At 44.3% G+C, this 23,354-nt stretch overlaps 1 protein-coding gene across 2 annotated transcripts in view; it reads left to right on the plus strand.

The window, feature by feature from the left end:
• Positions 1-23,354, plus strand: part of LOC135206682 (synaptophysin-like) — an 83,792-nt gene that overhangs the window by 34,086 nt on the left and 26,352 nt on the right. For both annotated transcript variants that reach the window (XM_064238076.1, XM_064238077.1), the window contains one exon: positions 22,083-22,133. In XM_064238076.1, the coding sequence (XP_064094146.1) occupies positions 22,083-22,133 (51 nt within the window). The remainder of the gene's footprint in view (positions 1-22,082; positions 22,134-23,354) is intronic.

Consider the following 23,354-nt stretch of genomic DNA (forward strand, 5'->3'; position numbering starts at 1 on the left):
TGTGAAGATGGCATATGAGATCTGCTGCTCGCTAGGGCCATACGTGTCTGCAGACACAATCTTTGGGCAAAAAGTACCACTCATCCATATCCTGTAGAAAATGGTTAGGAAGAGCTCTTAATTTAGTTGTTGAGTCGCCGACAACGGCGACTTCTTAACTCTTAAGCCTTAGTTAAAACACCTTAACTTTGGCTAGGTTGGTCAGGTGGTGATATATATATATATATATATATATTTATTTTACTTCTTAGCCCTCATGGTATGGTCAATATGGTCTAGTCACGTCGTGGTCTCGGCCCCTGTTTGACCAGATCATCTGGAGTGCACCATATATAGGTCTCTACCGCTCGCTGCGAACTCTAGTATCCACAAGCAGACTTACGTGGCAGTAACCACGAAGCCAGCTATGCTAACAGGTGGAACCAAGATGTAAATCATCTGCATGCATTTGTTTCCCAAAATCCTTCTATTCTGTCCCTTCCCACCTCCAACGGTGGGATTCAGCTATATATATATCTGACAGGTAAGTTTCATGAACAAAATGATATTGTTATGATACAATAAAGTTTGTTCATACTTACCTGGCAGATATATATAATCAAGTACCCACCCACCTCCCCTCAGGGGACAGTGGAAATAAAAATTATGAATAGAAAATGGGAATGGTTCCTGATACCCGCCTCCCAGCGGTGGGAATGGGACTAACCACCTGGCCGACCACTGCGTGTGTCGGAAGTTTTTAAAATTCTGTCGGATTTCAGAAAATACAGCTATATATATATCTGCCAGGTAAGTATGAACAAACTTTATTGTATCATAACAATATCATTTTTTGGATGTTTACCTACTGTTAACAGTAGACCCCACCCATCCTCCCCACAACTTAGTGGGCTGTCAAGGAGAATTCTGACAGGAGCTAAAACATTCAAAACACACCTGGTGGAGAATAGGTAAACTAGACAGTCATCTGGGTAGCCATTCAATTTTTTGTTTGAATGCAGACTTGCCTAATTGGCGCGGAGATATAGCTAACTTTAAGAGTAGGTAAAATATTCAAATAATAAATTTTATCATGAAAATTTATATTATAAACACATTAAGAACTAAGACCTGTTTTATTAAAGGTACACTGTTTACAAACCTTAAACACTGCAAAATCTTTTGTTTACATCGCAGACACCTATCTCCGCCATGCTGTTGACTTCTCCCTGTAGCCAGGGGGAGACTGAGCAAGTTACAGTAAACTTTGGGTAAAGCAAAGAACAACTTTGGCATTTCATACCTCTCATACATTTATAGCATGCTTTCTATTTAGTAATGCATAAACCTTTGCTATCTTTTGGACTTACAGTAGCCTAGACTAGGCTACATTTAGACTTGTGAAGTCCAAACAATTGACAATTCCAGACTATCTCTACACAAGAATACTAGTGTATTTTATAGGCATTTCTCTACCATGATTTATATTTGAAAAGTTGTTTAGGTTCCTGCCTATTTAAATGTCTCCTTCACGTTAAGAAGTGATGAAAATTTATTAAACAAGTTTGTCTGAGTAAGGACGAGGTTAAGTTTTTTGTTTGAGCATGGACAGAGGTACCACTTGTTTTCCTTCTGCATTTTATTTGGTCTTTATGTAATGATGCAGTTAATGTACAATATTTTTTCTTATGCTCTGTGAAATGTCTTAGAGAGTTATGTTCATATACTATTACTTATTTCAGCAGTTTACAACAGTGCTCGGGCGTTGACTTTACTGATGTAATTTTGCAAGATGTTGGTGTTTCAACCATTTTTATTCATATTCATTGATTTTTCCATTAGTGTTGTACATTACACTTCACTACAAATTGAAATGTAATAGTAATTCATTTTCCAGCAACAGAATGCAACTACATGGGTATGCAGGCAGTAATTTACTAATGATGTAAATGTCTTGATAAGTGTCGAATGCATATTTTGTGATACCCAAGAACTCCTAGCTGGATTGTTTTTTAATTGCATACCTACAGTATTTTGAGTTGCCTGATTTAGAATTATAGAAAATTATTCATCCAGTATTTTAAATCTATAGTCCTTCCAATTTGCCATCAGTGACCAGAAAAGTAGAATATCATATGTTACTGTGGTCAAGGTATTGCTGAGTCCCTGTTATCCAGTTAACCATGCTGTGTGAGAAACATATTGTCAAGTTGTATGATGCTTAGTAAATCATGCCCTTTTTTCCTCCATTGACAACCAGATGTTAGCATCATAAGGCTTGACATAATCTGTTTGAGTGTACTACTACGGTTCTTGATGTAGCACAAGGCTCTCAGCCTAATGATTTTGACAGTGTTTTCATTAACTTTTGTCTGGCTTCACCTGTTACAGCCCACTTTAAGTTTGCTTGATGTTTTTACTTCTTTATTTATGGATTTACCATGACCTTCTGTTCTGAAAAACTTATTTTGTAAATTGCATGCATTTTATGGATGAATGTAGGTAAACTGTTTTTATGCAAGTAGCTTACCAAGCAGTTAATAACTGAAAGCTTCTTACCTCGACAGTCCAAAATTCAAATTTTATGGTGGCACTGCCATCGTTAGTGTCGGTGGTTGGGACCTGCCCATTTTCAGGATAGCCAAGTACAGTCCAGCAGAAACTCTCATTTTGTTTTCTGCCAATCATTCACCTCTTCCTTTCAAGAAGTCTAGAGAGGTGGTGTTTATCCCGAAACCTTTGTGCAGGTTTTGGGATCAGCCTGCAAATGTGCTAGCAGCCCATGACTGTCATTCCCTTTGAGACAGTTCTGAATTGGTAGGATCTTTAGAGTGCCCAGTTTCAGCACCAAGACATATTTCACTCAAGCACACAGAGAGCGTCATTTGTCTAAGCAGCACCAGCGTGCTCTAAGCCTGCTTCAAAGCTTACGCCATCAGTTCCTCACTCAGAACACCGGGCGCCAACTTCTCTGGACCAATTTCATTATTCTGTAGAGGATCCAGCTTTCGCCCCTCTTTTGTCACCAGATGGAAGACTTATGGGGATGCCTCAGAGAAAAGTCTGCCACTAGGGATGATGATGGCCTTTCTCCAGTTACGTCAGACGGAGGAGAGACTAAACAAGTCTGCTCGTTCTTCTGCCTACTCTTCGCTACTTAGCAAATTTTTCAGTGTTTTTTGAACCTGTGCCTTTGACTTTCCTGGTCACTACTGTTCTCAGGAGAAAGAAAGCAAGTGACGGTGAAGGCCTACCTAAATTACCGCTCTATTCTTCTGCCAGGGAGGTATTTCGGGAAGTGGACGACGGGGTGGCCTCTAAGAGAGAGATTAGGAAGGCTTCTTTTGCATTTCCACCATCCGGTTTGGTGGATGCCCCTTGTTTGTTGCCGTTTTCTGCAGCTAAGGTGATGTTCGCATCGTCGGAATCAAACCATCTCATGAGGAACCTGTTTAAAGTATTAAGAGATTTTTAGCTTCCGTAACTGGACAGTGGGAGCATTGGCAAGGAAGATTAAAGACTGTCCTGCACTCACTAAAGACTGCCTCAGACTGGTTTGGCGCAGATAAGGCAGTCAGACTTGGTTCTGCTAAAGTTGCCTCCTTGCTGTGGGGACACTCAAAAAGCTGGAGTTGTGGTGTTCTTTTGCCACTAAGGGGGTTACATCTATCCAGAAATCGGCTCTATTGTTCGCTCCCTTGGATAAGCAACATCTATTTCTTCAAGATATCATGAAAGACATTCTTTTAGGATTGCAGAAGTAGTCTACAACTGGTCTTCGCACCCAATCGACTAAACGACCGAAGGAATCTTCATCCTCTGCCTCCAGCACTAGGGTGTCTTCCCCCTTACAGCAACACCCTTCTTGATGGGCAAGGTCTAGACCTCAGGAGAGACCCTTATCTAGACGAGCTAAGAAATCATCCATCAAATCAAGCAAGTGATTTGTCTGTCCTTCGTGCCCCTGTTGGAGCAAGACTTCATCTCTTTTGTGAGGAATGGGGTCTAAGGGCTGCAGAGGCTTTGTTTGTCCAAGTTCTAAAGGAGGGATACATAATTTCTTTCTCAGAAAGGCTTCCTTTGTCCGAGTTGCCAATCACATTAACGGCCTACTCAGTAGGGCCCGAGAAGTGTTCGGTACTATCTCAACAGACACTTTGTTGTCCCCATGTAATCGCGGGGAAAGAGGCCCCTCCTCGATGTCAGTGCCTTAAATGCCTTTGTTACAAAGACCTTTTTTTTTTATGGAAACAAACTGCTCTGTAATATTGTCTACACCAATGTGACTGGATGGTATCCCTGGATATGCAGGATGCATATTTTCACATACTGATCCACACGGATTCAAGAAGTTCCTGCAGTTTGCATTTAGGGGCAAGGTTTTGTGCTTCGGTCTGTCTACAGCTCCTCAAGTTTTCACTCGAGTACTCTCCTCTAGGCAAGTGGTTGCACCTGTTAGGAATCAACTTCTTGTATTTGGACGACTGGCTTCTCCGTTCTACGTCGCATCAACTGTGCGTGAAGATTTCAAATGAACAATACATCTAGCTCAACGATTGGCCATTTTAATAAAATCCCAAAAATCTCAGATGACTCCGTCGCAACAGATTCTTTATATTTGGGAATGAATCTGAACAGTCAAGCTTTTCTGGTTTCCATGTTGCAGAAGAGAGTAGATTCGTGTCTGCAAACAGTCCGCCAGTTCCTATAATAGATTCACATGAGCTGTGCGTCTGATGTCTAGGCCATTCCCTTACAACACTCCTGATTGGCTGTTGATAAGCCAATCACAGGGCTTGAAAGTCTCAGTCTCGCTCGAGAGTTCACATAGGTAAGATGTATGTTCCGAACTCTCAAAATTTATAACTTTCATTACACCTCAGTTTTACCAGCAGAAAAGGAGTATTAAGGAATTTCATCACTAAACATCTTCAAGCCAGTGATTTAAGAAGAAAATGATAATATATATAATAAAAAGGAATAATGAGAGGGATATAGGAGGACTGACTGAAGCAAAAGAAAAATCAATGGGAGGAATAGATTTCCTCCATAAGGTATCAATATCTAATTAACGATTATTTTCATTTAGAGATTTTTACTATAGGATATAAAAGGGTGATGGTGATAATGATAGTGAACGATAATAAGCCTTGATATTCTTTTTCCCCCATAAGACTTCTATCAAGGAGTTGTGATCATGATGACATCATTGAGTGACCACGTGAGCAACACCTGACTACACCAAGATAAGAGAGAGAGATTAATATTCCTAAGCTTTTTGCTTGTTATTTTCATATTGATAGACCTACCTATAACTTTTTTGGAAGCATTGTCTTCCATGACAATAAATGATGAATCCACTGTGATCTCATATAAGAAATTAAAGAATATTTTTATACATTTAACTTACCTGTCAGATATATACTTAGCTATTTGACTCCGTCGTCCGACAGAAATTCGAATTTCGCGCACACGCTACCTGTAGGTCAGGTGATCTACTTACCTGCCGCTGGGTGGCAGGACTAGGAACCATCCCCATGTTCTATCATATTTTTTCTGTCGGCCATACTGGCAACATCGTTGTGGGTATCTCCGGCTGGATTCGTATTTTGCATCGCAATTGATCTTCGTTTGGACTTCTCGGTGACGTATTTGCATTGATTGTACTGGCATACGCGATTGTGGACCGTTTTTGGAATTTGATTTGGATTGTTCAACATGATGTCTGATTCTGGAAATGTGGTGAGAATGTGTGTGAATGTGGGTTGTAAAGTTAGGATGCCGAAGGCATCGATTGATCCTCATACTATTTGCAGGAAATGCAGGATGTATGAATGTTCTTTTGGTAATAGTACTTGTAATGAATGCAAGGATTTGAGTGAGGAAGAATGGAAATCTCTAACCTCATACGTGAAGAAGTTAGAAAGAAACAGGGTGAGGAGGTCTTCTTCCAAACCTTTATCTAGTTCTAGCGGGGTTATTAGTAATATTATACCCTCTTCTCCTTTTACTGCCCCATCTAATGTACCTGCTCCTTTATTAGAACACACAGATTCGGCATCTGAGATAGCGAATCTTAAAGCCGCCCTTCGGAAAATGGAAACCAAAATGGCGGCCTATGAAGGTAAGCAGTGTGATTATAGTGCTGTGGATAGTGATATAAGTGTCCCCCAGTGGCAGTGGAGGGGGCGTCTGATTGTCTTCACAACGCTCCCAGGCCTAGACCTCTTTCAAGCTCCCAAGCCCAGAGGAGAAGGAATGTCGAAAGCCGTAAGGAGGTTGTGGAGGATCCCCAACAGTCAGACGTCCCTTCGGCATTTTCTGTATCGCCACAGAATGCCAGAGAACGTTACAGAAAAAGCGTTCTGCGTGAGTGTTTCTCCTCCTCGGAGAATTCCTCACCTAAAAGAGGGTGGAGATCGGCGGATCTTTCTCGCCCCCTTAAAAGACGTTTGGATGAACCCAGGATTACTTCTAGTCCTGAGCGTTTTCAAGAGGAGGACCATCCAGTAATTAAACAACCGAGGGTAGACAATAATGAAGAGACTAAAAGAATCCTTCGCACTATGCAGGATTCCATCACTTCTCTTGTGGGAGTTCTGTATAAAGACCCTCCCAGAAGGAAAGACGATTTCCTGCCTATTAAGAAGTCTAGGCTATCGAGGGTTCAGACTCGCCATAGTATTTTGTCTTCCTCTGATTTGGAATCGGATTCATCAGCCTTGCATAGGCCGAGCAGGATCCGTTCTCCTGTCAAACGCAGGCACGAGACGCCAGACAAGAGCGTCGAGTTTGCGAGACGTGAAACGTCAGCCAGGCGCGAGCGTCAAGATAGGCGCGTCACGCCATCCAGAAGCAGGACGCCTCCCGGAGGAGCGAGGCTCCAGCAAGAGCCAGGACGCTACGAGGCGCGAGACGTCAACAAAAGCAGGACACTCTCAGGAGAGAGTCGTCAGGCAAGCGTCAGGACGCTCCAAAGCGGTTGACCCGCCAGCCAGAAGCATGACGCCTCCCAGGAGCGAGGCGCGAGGCAAGAGCCAGGACGCTTCGAGGCGCGAGAAGTCAACAAGAAGCAGGACGCCTCTCAGGAGAGAGTCGTCAGGCAAGCGCGAGGACGCTCCTAAGCGGTTGACGCCAGCAAGAAGCAGGACGCCTCCCACGGGAGCGGCTTCTCCTGATAGAGAATCGGTCAGGAAAGAGCGATCTCCTTCTAACCTGGAACTGGAAGAGATTTCTGAGGAAGAAGTTTCAACTAACGAGGGACTTTCCAATTATAAAGTTTGTTCATGCCACTTACCTGACAGATATATATATAGCTGTATTTTCTGACGTCCGACAGAAATTTTTCAAAACTCGCGGCACACGCAGTGGGCGGCCAGGTGGTAGTACCCATTCCCGCCGCTGGGAGGCGGATATCAGGAACCATTCCCATTTTCTATTCATATTTTTTCTGTCGCCGGTTCGTGGTAAACATCTGTTTACAGACCTCTGCTCAGGATTTTTTGGAATTTGACTCGTTTCTAAGTATCTGATTGATTTTGTTTGGTATTGAATTGGATTGTTGAATTGGCATGCGCGATAGTGGACCGTTTTTTGATTTTGGATTGACTTTTCTCTATAAGATATGTCTGGATCAAGTGGTGTGAGTTTCAGAGTGTGTGTGAGTGCTGATTGTAAGGTGAGGCTACCGAAAGCATCGGTAGACCCCCACACAGTATGTATGAGTTGTAGGGGGCTTCATTGTTTGATTGATCATCGGTGCAAGGAATGTGAGAGATTGACTGATGATGAATGGAGAGCATATGAGTCCTATCGCCTTAAATTGGAGCGCGATAGGATCAGGAGGTCTTCCTCAAGGAGTTTCTTCCAAAGGTAAGACTAACGTTTCTCCTGCACTAACACCTGTAGTGTTTACAACCCCTAAACCTGTGTTGCCTTCGGGCTCTGATTCTGTGTCGGGAGGAGCGGATGCTCTCTCTATGATTTTGGAGTCCTTCGCACTCTGGAGACCAAAGTGAAAGCCTTGGAAACTGGCTCGGTGCAAGTGTGTGATCGTGCCCCCAGTGTTGTGGAGGGGGCGTCAGATCGGTCCCATAATGCTTCTAGGCCTAGGACCTCTATCAGACTCCCAAGACCCCATGGGAGGAGGTATGTCGAAAGCCGCAAGAGGGTACGGGGGCTTCCCACCGATCTGGCGTCCCTTCGCAGACCATGTAGCAAGACCCAGGCTGCCCAAGGACCGTGCACGAGCACGCGTCTTGAAGGATTGCTTTTCGTCCCTCCGAAGCGTCCTCCCCCGCGCAAGGGGTGGAGCGCTCGGAGAGACTTCTCTGTCCGTTAAAGAGGACGTTTCTTGCGGAGGACGCTTCACGTCCTCTTTCGCCGCTTTCGTCGGAAGACGCTTATGATGTCTTTCCTCCTCAGAAGAGAGGTAGGATCTCCTCCGATGAGGACGCTAGGTTGCGCGCACAGGCGCGTACACCTGAGAAACAGGTAGCTGTTCCTTTGAGAAGGAAGGAGGCGTCCCCTCGCCCCTCGTCTTCTCACAGGACCAGTCCTGCTTCCTCGTCTCATTCTTTCTCCAAACGAAGAACATTCTTTTTTTGTCCCTTCAGGACCAGCTATCCTCGCTTATGGCTCAGAGGACTTGCCCAGCAGCAGTCGAGCCTAAGCGGAGGAAGGACCTTAGACTGCCTGTAAAGAGGACTAAGCAGTCTCCGTTGCCTTCGCCTCCTGCGTCTCGTTCGCCGATCGCTTCTCCTTCAGCGATTCGCCGATCTCGTTCGTCTTATAGAAGGACGTTACGACAGGACGTTTTTGAAGACGCTTTGTGCAAGGACGCTCGGCAGGACGTTCGGCAAGATGCTTGTCGGGACGCTCGCGCTAGGCAGGACGTTCGTCAGGGGTACGCTCGGCAGGACGTTCGTCAGGACGCTTGGCAGGACGCTAGGCAGGACGTTCGTCAGGACGCTCGGCAGGACGTTCGTCAGGACGCTTGGCAGGACGCTAGGCAGGACGTTCGTCAGGACGCTCGCCAGGACGCTACACAGGACGATCGGCAGGCCGCTCTCCAGGAAGCTTAGACAGGACGCTTGGCAGGAAGTTCGCCAGGACGTCCAGGCCTCCTTTCAAGACGCTTTCGGGGATTCTGAACAAGAATTCTTACCCCCAGACCACTTTGTTACGCGCTCAGACGCATTTATGCCAGCGAAGAGAGGTAAAGACGCTTCTCGGGTAGGTGGGACTGCCGCGGAAGACGCTCGTCCGCCTCAGGACGCTCTTCCATCAGCGAGCAGTAAGCGTCAGAAAGAAGACAGCAGTGATAAGGCTGCAGCTTGCAAGGAGAGGGGTCCTTTGATCTTGCAGAACCGCCAATAGGACGCCTTCGCCTGACAGACGTTCTCCTCTTCCTTTGAGAGAAGAAGGAGAACTGGGTAGTTCGGCTGAATCGGGTGAGATGAACCTGCTACAGCCCCTTCTAACCATCGGATTACAAAGTCCTAGTCAGACTCTTGAGTTCTTCTTTTGAGGACAAATTTCAGCCCGCAGCTCCCAAGTCTCCTCCTTCACAGTTTTCTTCATCGAAAACGGGGAAAATCCCGGAGTTCGTAGAGATGAAGACTTCTCTATCGACGAAACGTGCTTTCAAGAAGCTCCAGGACTGGATGATAAGAAGGAGAGACCAAGGCAAGACGACCTTCGCCTTGCCTCCTACTAGACTTAGTGGTAAAGGAGGCATTTGGTATAAGACCAAGGACGAAGTGGGAGTTCGTATCCCTTCGTCGGCTCAAGGAGATTTCTCCAGCCTTGTAGACTTACAGAGGAGGTCACTTTTACCCTCTGCCAAGGTAACTTGGACCGCGTCGGAGACAGACCATCATCTGAAAGGTCTGCTTAGGACGCTGGAAGTCTTCAACTTCCTTGATTGGTGTTTGGGAGTTCTGGATTTACAAGCGAGAAGCCCAGAATCTTAGTCTGGGGGAGCTGTCCAGCGTGTTAGCATGTATGGACAAAGCCGTCAGGGATGGTTCGGAAGAGCTAGTATCTCACTTTGGGACAGCTTTGTTAAAAAGAGAGCTTTGCTGTGCAACTTCACAGCTCGGTCAGTGACGCCAGCTCAGAAAGCGGACTTGTTGTTTTCGCCTCTTTCGAACCATCTCTTCCCCCAGACTTTGGTAAAGGACCTGACGAACAGCCTACAAGAGAAGGCTACTCAGGATCTTTTGGCCCAGTCTACAAGACGGTCGGCCGGACCTTCAACATCTTCGGCTGCAGTTCGTCCACCGAAGAAAGTAAAGCCCTTTCGTGGGGCTCCCCCCTCGAGAGCAGCTCCTCGAGGGAGAGGGTTTTCACGAGGAAGAGCTTCTTTTAAACAAAGCCTTCCAAGTGAAAAGCATGTCCCTTCAGACACCAGTCGGAGCCAGACTGAAGTATTTTGCGGGAGCGTGGAGAGAGAGAGACACGGACTCTTGGTCCCTCAAGATCGTGGAGCAGGGTACAAGATCCCCTTTTTAGATCTTCCTCCTCTTTCTACGACTCCAGAGACCTTTCTCCATCCTACCAAGGAGAAAAGAAGAAAGTCTTGTTCGATCTCCTTCAACAGATGATCGACAAAAGAGCGGTGGAACAAGTCGCGGACCTGCGGTCGCCAGGTTTCTACAACAGAATCTTCCTAGTACCAAAGCAGTCGTCAGGTTGGCGTCCAGTTCTAGATGTAAGCAGGCTCAATCTTTTCGTGGAAAAGATAAAATTCACGATGGAGACGCCTCATTCTGTTCTGGGAGCCTTGAGACCGGGCGACTGGATGGTATCCTTGGACTTGCAGGACGCGTACTTCCACATCCCGATCCACCCTCTTTCAAGAAAATATCTAAGATTTGTCTTGAACAACAAAGTTTGGCAGTTCAGAGCGATGTGCTTCGGACTGACCACGGCTCCGATGGTGTTCACAGTAGTGATGAAGAACGTAGCGAGATGGCTACACTCTTCGGGAATAAGAGTTTCCCTATACCTCGACGACTGGCTGATCAGGCGTCGTCGAGAGAGAAGTGTCTGAAGGACTTGCAGTTCACTTTAGCCTTAGCGAAGTCCCTGGGACTTCTGGTCAACCTCGAAAAGTCGCATCTGACCCCAACACAGTCCATCGTGTATCTGTGGGATTCAGATGGATTCAGTGGCTTTTCGAGCGTTTCCGTCCCAGGAACGTCAGCAGCTAGGCTTAGGAAAGATCTCAGCCTTTCTAAGGAAGGAGACTTGCTCGGCGAGGGAATGGATGAGTCTGCTGGGGACCATTTCCTCGCTGGAAAGGTTTGTTTCCTTGGGAAGACTGCACATCAGGCCTCTCCAATTCTTGGCAGACGAGTGGAAGGCAAAAGACGATCTCGATGCAGTATTGAGGATATCGATTTCGATCAAGAACCACCTAAGATGGTGGTTGGACCCTCAGAAGCTGCGAGAGGGTGTGTCCCTAAGTCTTTTGAGCCCCGACCTAGTGTTGTTTTCAGACGCTTCCATCACAGGATGGGGAGCAACACTAGGGGGGAAGGAAGTGTCAGGCTCCTGGAGAGGGGAACAGGTAGCCTGGCATATAAATGTAAAAGAACTGGCAGCAGTATTTCTGTCCCTGCAGTTCTTCGAGAAGAGTTTGGAGAACAAGATTGTTCAGATAAACTCGGACAATACCACAGCACTCGCTTATTTAAAAAACCAGGGAGGTACACACTCCAGGGCGTTGTACTCCCTAGCGAGAGAGATTCTGCTGTGGGCAAAAAGGAAAGAGGTAACGATCCTGACGAGATTCATTGCAGGTGTGCAAAACGTCAGGGCAGACCTTCTCAGTCGTCGGGACCAAGTCCTTCCGACGGAATGGACCTTGCACGAGGACGTTTGTCGAGACCTATGGACGCTGTGGGGACGTCCACTGGTCGACTTATTCGCAACGTCAAGGAACAAGAGACTTCCTCTTTACTGCTCCCCGGTCCTGGATCCAGAGGCAATCGCGGTGGACGCGTTGCTGTGGAATTGGACGGGCCTGGACCTTTATGCCTTCCCACCATTCAAGATTCTGGGGGAAGTCATGAGGAAGTTTGCGGCCTCGGAAGGGACAAGGCTAACCCTGATCGCTCCGATGTGGCCAGCAAGAGAATGGTTCACAGAGGTCATGTCTTTCCTTGTAGACTTTCCAAGGGACATTGCCCTGGAGGAAAGATCTACTCAAACAGCCGCACTTCGAAAGGTTTCCACAAAAACCTCTCCGCTCTGTTAGTCTGACTGCGTTTCAGACTATCGAAAGTTGGCCAGAGCGAGAGGTTTTTCGAAGGCAGCTGCGAGAGCAATCGCACATGCGAGACGTGCTTCCACAAGAGCTGTTTACCAGTCGAAGTGGGCTTCCTTCAGGGCATGGTGTAAAAAGGAAGGAGTTTCCTCTTCCTCGACCTCTGTGAACCAGATAGCTGATTTTCTGCTATTTCTCAGAAATGTGCAGAAAATTAGCGTCGTCCCTACCATCTAAGGGATATAAAAGCATGTTGTCAGCGGTTTTTAGGCACAGAGGCCTAGACCTGTCTGACAACAAGGATATTCATGACCTTTTGAAGTCTTTCGAGACCTCGAAGGTTCCGCAAATGAGACCACCTTCATGGAATCTGGATGTAGTCCTGAAATTCCTTATGTCAAACACTTTCGAACCGCTTCAGACAGCGTCTCTTCGGAATCTGACAAGGAAGGCTCTTTTCCTAACTTCTCTTGCGACGGCTAAGAGAGTTAGTGAAATTCAAGCGTTTAGCAAGTTAATGGGCTTCAAAGGGGACAATGCTGTCTGCTCATTGAACCCATCTTTCTTGGCGAAGAATGAAAATCCTTCGAACCCTTGGCCGAAGACTTTTGAAATCAAAGGTATGTCAAGTCTGGTGGGCCAAGAACCAGAGAGAGTCCTTTGCCCGTAAGGGCTCTCAAGTTCTACGTGCATAGAACTAAAGAGGTTAGAGGTCCCTCAGGTAACCTCTGGTGCTCTGTGAAGAGGCCAGAGTTACCTTTATCAAAGAATGCAGTGGCTTTCTTTCTAAGGGACACCATTCGGGAGGCTCATTCATCTTTCCAGAAGACTGATTTGAGCCTCTTCCGAGTAAAAGCGCACGAAGTACGAGCCGTCGCTACCTCTCTTGCCTTCCAAAAGAACATGTCAATCAAGGACATCCTCGATTGTACCTTTTGGAGGAGCAACTCCGTCTTCGCCTCACATTACCTAAGGGATGTGAGAACGATCTATGACGATTGCAATGCACTGGGGCCATACGTTTCTGCGGACACAGTATTGGGGTCCGGAAGTAGCTCTTTCCCTATTCCTTAGTTAGGTTAAGTTAGGTTGTTGTGTTTTTAGGTTGTGGTGAGTCTTATGTGAAGATCTCCCATCCGTTAGCTAGTTTTAAGGGGTTTGTGTATAGTTGGTCAGGTGGTGGTCAGTTGCTTCGTTGCCCTCATTTGTATGGCCTCGATGATCTTGTCACGCTGAGGTCTCGCACCCGTTGACAGATCATCCAGAGCGCACCAGCACTTACAGGTCTCCACCTGGCTGGCAACTCTGTAATTAAGCAAAAGCAGCCTTACGTGACAGTAATCACATAGTCTACTTTGCAAACAGGTAAGGAACCAAGATGTATATCATCTACTTAATGTTAGTTTCCCAAAAATCCTATTCTGTCTTTTCCCACCATCCGAAGGTGTGATTCAGCTATATATATATCTGTCAGGTAAGTGGCATGAACAAAATGTTATTGTTATTATACAATTAAGTTTGTTCATACTTACCTGGCAGAAATATATATAATTAAAGTGCCCGCCCTCCGCCTCCCCTCAGGAGACAGAGGCATTAATAAAAAATATGAATAGAAAATGGGAATGGTTCCTGATATCCGCCTCCCAGCGGCGGGAATGGGTACTACCACCTGGCCGCCCACTGCGTGTGCCGCGAGTTTTGAAATTTCTGTCGGACGTCAGAAAATACAGCTATATATATCTGCCAGGTAAGTATGAACAAACTTAATTGTATAATAACAATAACATTTTTAGCCTCGTTACTTCTAGAGGAGTTTGCGGATTCTCCTAGTCCTGCAGCTCCTCCTTCGCCGAGATCTCTGTTTTCGAGCACAAAAACCCCGAAATCCTCGGCTTTCTTAAAGATGAAACCGGCGATCTGAATGAAGAAAGCCCTCCAGTCTTTAGATTCGTGGCTTTTATCTAAAAAGGAAACTTTGAGAACGGTTTATTGCTCTCCTCCCTCCAAACTGACGGGGAAGAGAGGCATTTGGTATAAGACAGAAGAGGCGATGGGATTGATGCTCCCTTCGTCGGCAGATTCAGATTTCTCGAGTCTTGTAGAGTCTGTGAGAAGACAGTCTCTTAATTCAGCAAAGGCGTCCTGGAGTATGTCGGAGTTAGATCAGCACCTTAAGGGAATTTTTCACGTCTTAGAGGTGTTCAACTTCTTGGATTGGTCTCTTGGGGTGCTGGCTAAGAAGACGAGTGAGCCAGATTTTCTAGATCCAGAAACTTTGCACAGTGTCCTATCTTGCATGGATAAGGCTGTGCAAGATGGTTCTGGTGAGTTGGCGGCTCTTTTTGGATCTGGAATGTTGAAGAAAAGATCTATTTACAGTTCCTTTCTAACGAAAGGAGTTTCTCCTTTCAGAGGTCCGCTCTATTCGCACCTCGGTCAGAACATCTGTTTCCTTCATCTTTAGTGAAGGATGTTGCGAGATCCTTGTCGGAAAAGGCTACGCAGGACCTTCTTGTACAATCTACAAAGAAAAGTAGACCTGCAGTTAAGACTCAGAAGAAGGTGGCTCGGACTCCAGTGGTGCCCTTTCGTGGAGCCCCTTCAACTCGATCAACTTCGGAGAGAAGACCCTTCGACAAGCGAGGGAGGTCTTCCTTCCGCTCTTTTAAAAAGAGCAAATAGCAGCCATGTCCTCCAAGCACAGGTAGGGGCCAGACTTCAATACTTTCTGGATGCCTGGTCCGTAAGAGAAGCAGATCCCTGGACTCTGTCTGTCCTACAGAAGGGGTACATCATTCCCTTCGTAGACAGACCTCCTTTGGCAACATCTCCAAAGGATTTGTCGACGAGTTACAAGGACCCTGGACTGAACGAGACTCTCCTTCAGACGGTGGTGTCGATGAGGGACAAGAATGCAATAGAGCTAGTGCAAGATCCTTTCTCCCCGGGGTTTTACAACCGCCTTTTCTTGGTTCCAAAGGCTTCGGGGGGATGGAGACCCGTCCTAGATGTAAGCGTCCTGAACAGGTACGTGGAGAAAAAGAAGTTCTCCATGGAGACTTCAGCTTCAGTTCTTTCTTCCCTACGTCAGGGAGATTGGATGGTATCCCTGGACCTTCAGGATGCTTACTTTCATGTTCCGATTCACCCATCGTCAAGAAAATATCTAAGATTTGTTGTTCAAGGACAAATCTTCCAATTCAGGGCCTTGTGCTTCGGCCTATCGACCGCCCCTCAGGTATTTACGTATCTGATGCGGAACGTGGCCAAATGGCTTCATTTAGAAGGGATACACATCTCAATGTATCTCGACGATTGGCTAATCCGGTCCAAGTCAGAGAAAGAGTGTTTGGAGGACCTACAGTCTACTTTGAACCTAGCAAAGACGTTAGGATTACTCGTGAACCTCGAGAAATCGCAGATGATCCCCAGTCAGAACTTAGTCTATTTGGGGATTCGGATGGATTCTCGGGGTTTTCGGGCTTTTCCGTCCCAGGAAAGGATTGCTCGGGGATTACAAAAAATCTCGAGCTTCCTAGAGAAAGAACGGAGTTCGGTGAGGGAGTGGTTAAGTCTTCTGGGAACCCTTTCCTCACTAGAACAGTTCATTTCGCTAGGAAGACTCCACCTTCGCCCTCTTCAATTATTCTTAAGAAGAATTTGTAGTTGGAAGAACGGACAGCTTTCGGACACTTTCAGTATTCCTCTGGAAGTAAAGAATCATCTGAAGTGGTGGATTTTTCCCTTAGAAAAGAACGAGGGCTTGTCTCTAGAAGTTCGGAACCCAAACCTAATCTTGTTCTCAGACGCTTCAGAGAAGGGATGGGGAGCGACTCTAGGGACAAAAGAAATATCAGGCCAATGGAGGAAGGATCAGCTAGACTGGCATATAAACTCCAAAGAACTTTATGCCGTTCTTCTAGCTCTAAAAGCCTTCGAGACACAGGTGTTAGGTCAAGTGGTACAGGTCAACTCGGACAACACCACAGCGTTGGCCTATATCAAGAAACAAGGGGGAACTCACTCTCTTTCTCTGTTCCATATAACAAAAGAGCTGTTGTATTGGGCAAAAGAAAAGAAAGTGACTCTTCTCACAAGATTCGTGAAAGGAGAGAAGAACATCAGAGCAGACAGGCTAAGCAGGTTTAAACCAAGTTCTCCCCACAGAATGGACCCTTCACATTCAGGTGTGTCAAGCTCTGTGGTCCCTGTGGGGCAGTCCACATATAGACCTATTCGACACCTACCTATCCAGAAGGATAGAGAACTTTTGCTCCTTAGTGGAAGACCCGAGAGCGATAGCGGTGGACGCCATGCTACTGGACTGGTCAGGCCTAGATGCCTACGCCTTTCCCCCCTTCAAAATGTTAGGAGTGGTGTTAAGAAAGTTTGCGGCATCAAGAGGGACGAGACTAACACTCATCGCTCCCTTTTGGCCGTCTCAAGATTGGTTCACAGAGGTACAGGAATGGACAGTGGACTTCCCAAGATCTCTTCCACACAGGAGGATCTTCTCAAAACAACCCCATTTTCGAGAGGTACCATCAAAACCTCCCCGCTCTCGCTCTGACTGCCTTTCGACTATCGAAAGACTTGTCAGAGCGAGAGGCTTTTCAAGCAAAGCTTCAAGAGCAATTGCTAGAGCCCGGAGATCTTCAACTATTCGGGTCTACCAATCAAAATGGGATGTATTTAGAAGATGGTGTAAGAAGAATAAACTGTCCTCTTCCGATACCTCTGTGACCAACATAGCTGATTTCTTGATTTTCCTTAGGGAAGAATCAAAATTATCAGTTTCTACCATTAAAGGTTATCGAAGTATGCTTTCGGCCGTATTTCGAAACAGAGGTTTGAGAATTGCAGAAGATAAAGACCTCCACGATCTTATTAGATCTTTTGAAACCTCAAAAACCTTTTCTCCTCGCACTCCGAACTGGAACCTAGATGTAGTTTTGAGATTTCTATCATCTAGTAGATTTCAACCTCCTCTCAACGCGTCTTTTAGAGATCTAACGAGAAAATGTATTTTCTTGTTGTCGTTAGCGACTGCGAAGAGAATTAGTGAAATACACGCTCTAGATTCTCGAGTAGGATTTAAGAGTGATGCGGCAATTTGTTCTTTCCAGACTCTGTTTCTGGCCAAGAACGAGAACCCCTCTAAACCCTGGCCAAGAGTTTTGAAGTTAAAGGACTTTCAAATCTAGTAGGAGAGGAATTAGAAAGATCTTTATGTCCGGTTAGAGCTTTGAAGTTCTATTTAAAGAAGAAGAATGAACTAAACGGATGTAAACAAAGCCTGTGGTGCGCAGTTAGGGATCCTAGTAGACCCATGTCAAAAAATGCATTAGCATTCTTTGTGAGGAGCATTATTACGGATGCTCATAATGACTGCACTGAAGACTCTTTCAGGACTCTCCGAGTGAAGGCTCATGAGGTTAGAGCGGTAGCCACTTCATTAGCATTTCAGAAGAACATGTCTTTAAAAGACATTGTGGATGCGACTTACTGGAGGTGTAATTCAGTGTTCGCATCGCACTATCTCAAGGACGTTAAAGTAACATATGAAAAGTGTTTCTCTCTGGGTCCTTTTGTATCAGCCGTTACAGTGCTGGGGCTGGGAGCACATAACGATCCTTAGAAAAATTTGTATTTGTTCAAAATTTTGATAGTACATAGATCTACCTTGTGAGACGAGTTGTTGGTTTTTTCTGCTGATTAGTATGCTTGCTGGCGCACGGACGTCCGAGCTTGGATCAGTGGGGGAATCAAGAGACGTCTTACTGAATAGATTGTACAAACATTTTTTTTTAAATTTTATTTTTATTTTTGTACTTTACTGTACGAATGTTTGTGTTTCGAGTTTGTGGTCGTTTGCAAGAGGTTAGGGGATAACTTCTTGCAATCTTAGAACAACTATGGATAGGTTGAGGTGATCGGGATCGATGTTGTGCTCCTTGTATAAGGTCTTGTCAAGTAAGTGGATAAGCACCCATTGACGTAGTCCTTCCAGGATCTACCAAGTAAGCGGGTAAGACCCCTTTGGCAGAACCACAAGAACTCTTAACCATAGATCAATATCTCGCTGAGGCTCTTGAGACTGTCTAGACTCCTGGATTGTATTCATGAAGTCTTCAGTCTAAACAGGTAGGAACCAAGGTTTTATTTATTTATTACCTACAATGATAGTTGTGATTCCTGTTTGATTCTATATTTAGCTGTCTCTTTCCCACCTCCAATGGTGTGAATCAGCTAAGTATATATCTGACAGGTAAGTTAAATGTATAAAAATGATATTGTTATGATACAATAAAGTTTTATACATACTTACCTGGCAGATATATACAAAATTATACCCACCCTACCTCCCCTCAGGAGACAGGCGGTATAGAAAAAATATGATAGAACATGGGGATGGTTCCTAGTCCTGCCACCCAGCGGCAGGTAAGTAGATCACCTGACCTACAGGTAGCGTGTGCGCGAAATTCGAATTTCTGTCGGACGACGGAGTCAAATAGCTAAGTATATATCTGCCAGGTAAGTATGTATAAAACTTTATTGTATCATAACAATATCATATTTTATATTAAGAATTTCATGTTTATTTCACTATGTAAATATTTTAGCATTAATTTTACTTAAATACATAATTTTCTTATATCATTATAATCCTTAAATCATTGGCTTGAAGATGTTGAGTGATGAAATTTGGAAAACTCCTTTCCTGCAGGTAAACTGAGGTGTAATGAAAGTTATAATTTTTTAAAGAGGTCGGAACATACATCCTACCTATGTGAACTCTCGAGCGAGTCTGAGAATTTCCAGCTCTGTGATTGGCTTATCAACAGCCAATCAGGAGCATCGTAAGGGAATTGCCTAGACATCAGATGCACGGCTCATAAGTCAAACTAGTGTTGGAAGACACAGCCTGACTAATTTTTCTGAGTTCAACAGTGATAAAATGAGACCTCAGTTTGTGGTTGTTGATGGATAATCTACAGGAAGGGAACTTCCTTGCCCCTCTGGATTCCAATCTAGAATTGTAATCAGATGCGTCAGATCTAGGTTGGGGAGCATTACTGGGAGACAGACGAATACCAGGGAAATAGACAATAGAACAACGATCCTTCCACATCAACTTCAGGGAACTGTTAGCAATTTTCCTGGGTCTTTAGACTTTTTCTCATCTATTCACAGGAAAAGTGGTAGTGATCTACTCCGACAACGCAGCAGCTCTGTTGTATGTTTGGAAGGTAGGAGGTACCCACTAACCACTTACGAAGTGGCCAAGAACCACCTCCTTTGGGTGAATTGGAACCAGATGAAGTTGATCCCCTGCTTCATTCAGGGAAAGATGAACGTCCTTGTGGATGAATGAAGTTCAAATCAAGTACTACTTCCATCGGAGTGGACTTTGGAAGAGAAAATTTGCCTAGATCTATGGAAAATATGGGGAAAAACTTCAATAGATCTTTTCACCACGTCTCAGAATCGTCTTCCCCTCTTCTGCTCTCTTGTTCCAGACCCCCCTAGCCTGGAAGACGGACACAATGCTCCTGGATTGGACAGGCCTAGACATTTATGCCATTCCCCCGTTTGGTATGATCAGAGAGGCGATAAACAAGTCCTTGCCTCACCCCAGCATCATGACTGATAGCTCCTTTTTGGCCCAAGAAAGAGTGGTTCCCAGACCTTCTTTAACTTTCAGAGGACTTCCCATCACTCGTGTCATAGAGACAGTCGCTGCTTAGACAGCTCCACTTCCTCAGATATCATCAAGGATTGCCTAAGGTGGCTTTGACAGGATTCAAACTCAGAAGTATCCTCAGAGCAAAGGGATTTTCAAGGAAGGCTGCAGCTGCTATTGCTAGAAGCAGGAGAATCTCCTCTAGCAAACTCTTATCTGTCAAAATGGTCAGTTTTCAGTAGATGGCGCAGAGAAAATCATGTCTCTTCTTTTGAGACCACTTTAATGCAGTTAGCAGACTTTTTTCTTTATTTAAGGAACGCCAGGAAACTAACTTCTACAACTACTAAAGGGTATAGATCTATGCTAAGTTCAGTCTTTAGAAACGGAGGACTAAACTTGTCAAATAACCAGGATTCAAGTGACCTAATTCGCTCCTTTGACACGTCAAAGGTCTCTAGCCGAGGTGTAGTGGCATGGAATTTGGATGTACTGTAGTTCTGAAGTGGCTCTCAACATCTGCGTTTGAACCTCTTGACATGATCTCGCTGCGGAAGCTAACACAAAAGAGACTTTTCTTAGTAGCTTTGGCAACAGCTAAACGTGTCGGCAAGATTCAGACGATGGACAAGAGAATAGGATTCAGTCAAGGAGATGCAGTGTGTTCCCTTTCTCTGTCTTTTCTCGCCAAGAATGAGAATGCAGCTGTGCCTTGGCCTTGTTCATTCATTGTAGAGAATCTAATGGATATCCTCAGGCCAGAGGAAAAAGAGAGGGTTCTGTGTCCGGTAAGGGCTCTCTGGTACTACATTAGGGGAACTGAGAAGTTGAGAGGACCATTAAGCAATCTTTGGTGCTTGGGTAAGGAGCCTTCACGCCCTCTTTCCAAGAATGCCTTCTCCTTCTAATGAAGCCTTATCACCAAGGCACATTCGCAAGTGCAAGAAGACTCCCTCTCTCTTTTCAGAGTCAAAGCACACGAGATTCAAGCCCTATCTACTTCGTTAGCATTCCATCACAGTATGTCTTCGGCTTTTATTCTACAGTTGACTTTATTGAGGTCAAAGTCAGTTTTCACCTGTCGTTATATAAAGGATGTCAAAACAATTTTTGAAAATTGTTTTACCTTAGGACCAATCTCCGCAGCTGGTATGGTATTAGGAGAAGAGGCACAGGGGATTGTCTGTCCCTTATACTATCTTCCTGCTTTGGTTAAGGTATTGAGTTTTTGGGAAGCTGGGGGTACAACATACCTAGAGTACCCTCCAGTTCTTATTTTAGTGGATGGGATTTTGGTTTTTAATCTAGTGTAGGTGTTGATGTTTTTGAATTTCTGGTTTTTGTTGCGCCCAGGTCAATGGCAATGTTGTTTTTTCTTTGTTGTTCATTGGTGTACTGCCATGAAACCAAGGTCACCACTAAGTAGAAACCAAGTCTTCTACGACTTAAGAGAGCGCCAACCAGAGGCAGTAGTAATTACCTGCAACTGCTCTCTTAAAGGTAAGGTACAATAAGCATTTGTGTAAAGCTAGCAATTATCTATTTCAAAGCTATTATCTTTTCTATAATATCTTGGAGTAGTTAGTCCATGATTCCCACTTTTTAATGTGGAATCAGCTATGTAACTGCTTGGTGGTAAGTTACTTGTGTAAAAATGAAATTTTTTTTTATAAAATGAAGTTTTACACAATATACTTACCAAGCAGTTACAAAAGCTCTCCCTCCTCTCCACAGATGGGTGTGTTTTGGCAAGAAAACGAATTGGGAGTTTTTGCTGGATTGTAACCTGGCTATCCCAAAAGTGGGTGGGTCCTGATCACTGACACTCTGACACTAGCGATGGCACCGCCACCACAAAATTTGAATTTTGGACTGCTGAGGTAGGAAAAACTTCATTTTATGATAAAAATATCAATTTTGGACTGGCGAGGAAGAAAGCTTTCAGCTATGTAATTGCTTGGTAAGTATATTGTGTAACAATGTAATTTTTGTAGTGTAGTTTTTAAGAATTTTTCCTGCTGAACTGGCAGTGTCATAAAAACTTTGATAACATCTTTTCTCTGTTGATGAAGGTACAGAAGTGGTACATCTTTGCTCACTTGTTATTATTACTTCATAAATGCTTTGTTTTATTATTACATGCAGCCACCTCCTGTATATATGGAGCAGCCAAAACCTGCGTTGCCTAATCTACAGGTAAGGCTATGATGACTTTTGTGCTTGTGGTCAAAGTGTACATCTAGCTTCTACCTACTCTTTTGGAAAAGTTTTCTTACTGGAAGTGTGGATTATTGTATAGCAGAAACTTAATGGAATAGATAATATATTGACCAGAGGTACTTTAGCCCTAAGAGTATTTTCGGATGCTATACATACTTTGAAAACAGCAGATACAGCCTCTTCAGGTTCTCGGGACTGCATTCTGGCATGGTTGAATCAGACAGGCTTGATAGTTATGTATATATTATTTGGTAGTTGCACATGAATCTGAAATACAATATTTATATGGTGATGGAGCAGTTGGATTCTACTCATAGCTTTGGATTGTTTTAGTATGGGGATGATCTCTTAGCCATGCATCATCTAAGCTTCTCTTTCATTGGTATCTCTGAAAGGGAATGGAATGGACACCTTCATAATGTATGAATTTGTTTTCAATGTGTAATGTTATATTTTAGTTTCAGTACAGTGTCATGAACTGTATTCATGGGAAGGGATTAATACAGATTTTGTACTGCTGGATAATGTACAATGCTAGACCTCTGTTTTTATATACTAGTATAATACTATATAGTCATTGAACCAGTGCTTTTCTGCCTGTTTTACTACTAAAGCTTATGGGTTAAAGTCAGTTTTTATGGTATCGTTATATTCTCAAAGTTATTTTTTAAAAAGCTGTTGCTTGTTTCATGTATTTTTTTATGTTTTCATTGTACACGTATGTATATTTTGAATTATTGCCGGTATTTTTATTATACAATCAATTGAAATAAAATTGCAGTTGTGTACTTTCTAAAGGACTTTTTGTAGATATGTAGGACTTGAGTAATTGGAAACTATTTTCTGTTCCTACTCTGCAGTTGCCATCAAATAAAACTTTATTCCATTTTATTACTTAAAATGTGCCTCCAACAATAAAAATGAAGTCTGATAATTTTATAATTTTTGTGAACTTGATGTAAATCAAAACTTTACATACTTAAGTATTGTAGACTGTATTGATTATTTGTTTTATTTACCTCTACTTGAGTTCAGATTCATTCAGTGTATGGAAAGGTTCCTCTTTGGTTTATACTGGTGGACTAAGATTGAACAGCCTCTAATAAGGAATGGAGGTTCTTTTAGTTACAGGTAGTACTTCCACTCAAGGCTAGGGAGCTCATGTGGTGGGCCTGAATACCAGAGGAATGGCAGAAG

Source organism: Macrobrachium nipponense, chromosome 31 (genome assembly GCF_015104395.2).
Source record: "Macrobrachium nipponense isolate FS-2020 chromosome 31, ASM1510439v2, whole genome shotgun sequence".
Taxonomy (NCBI): Eukaryota; Metazoa; Arthropoda; class Malacostraca; order Decapoda; family Palaemonidae; genus Macrobrachium; species Macrobrachium nipponense.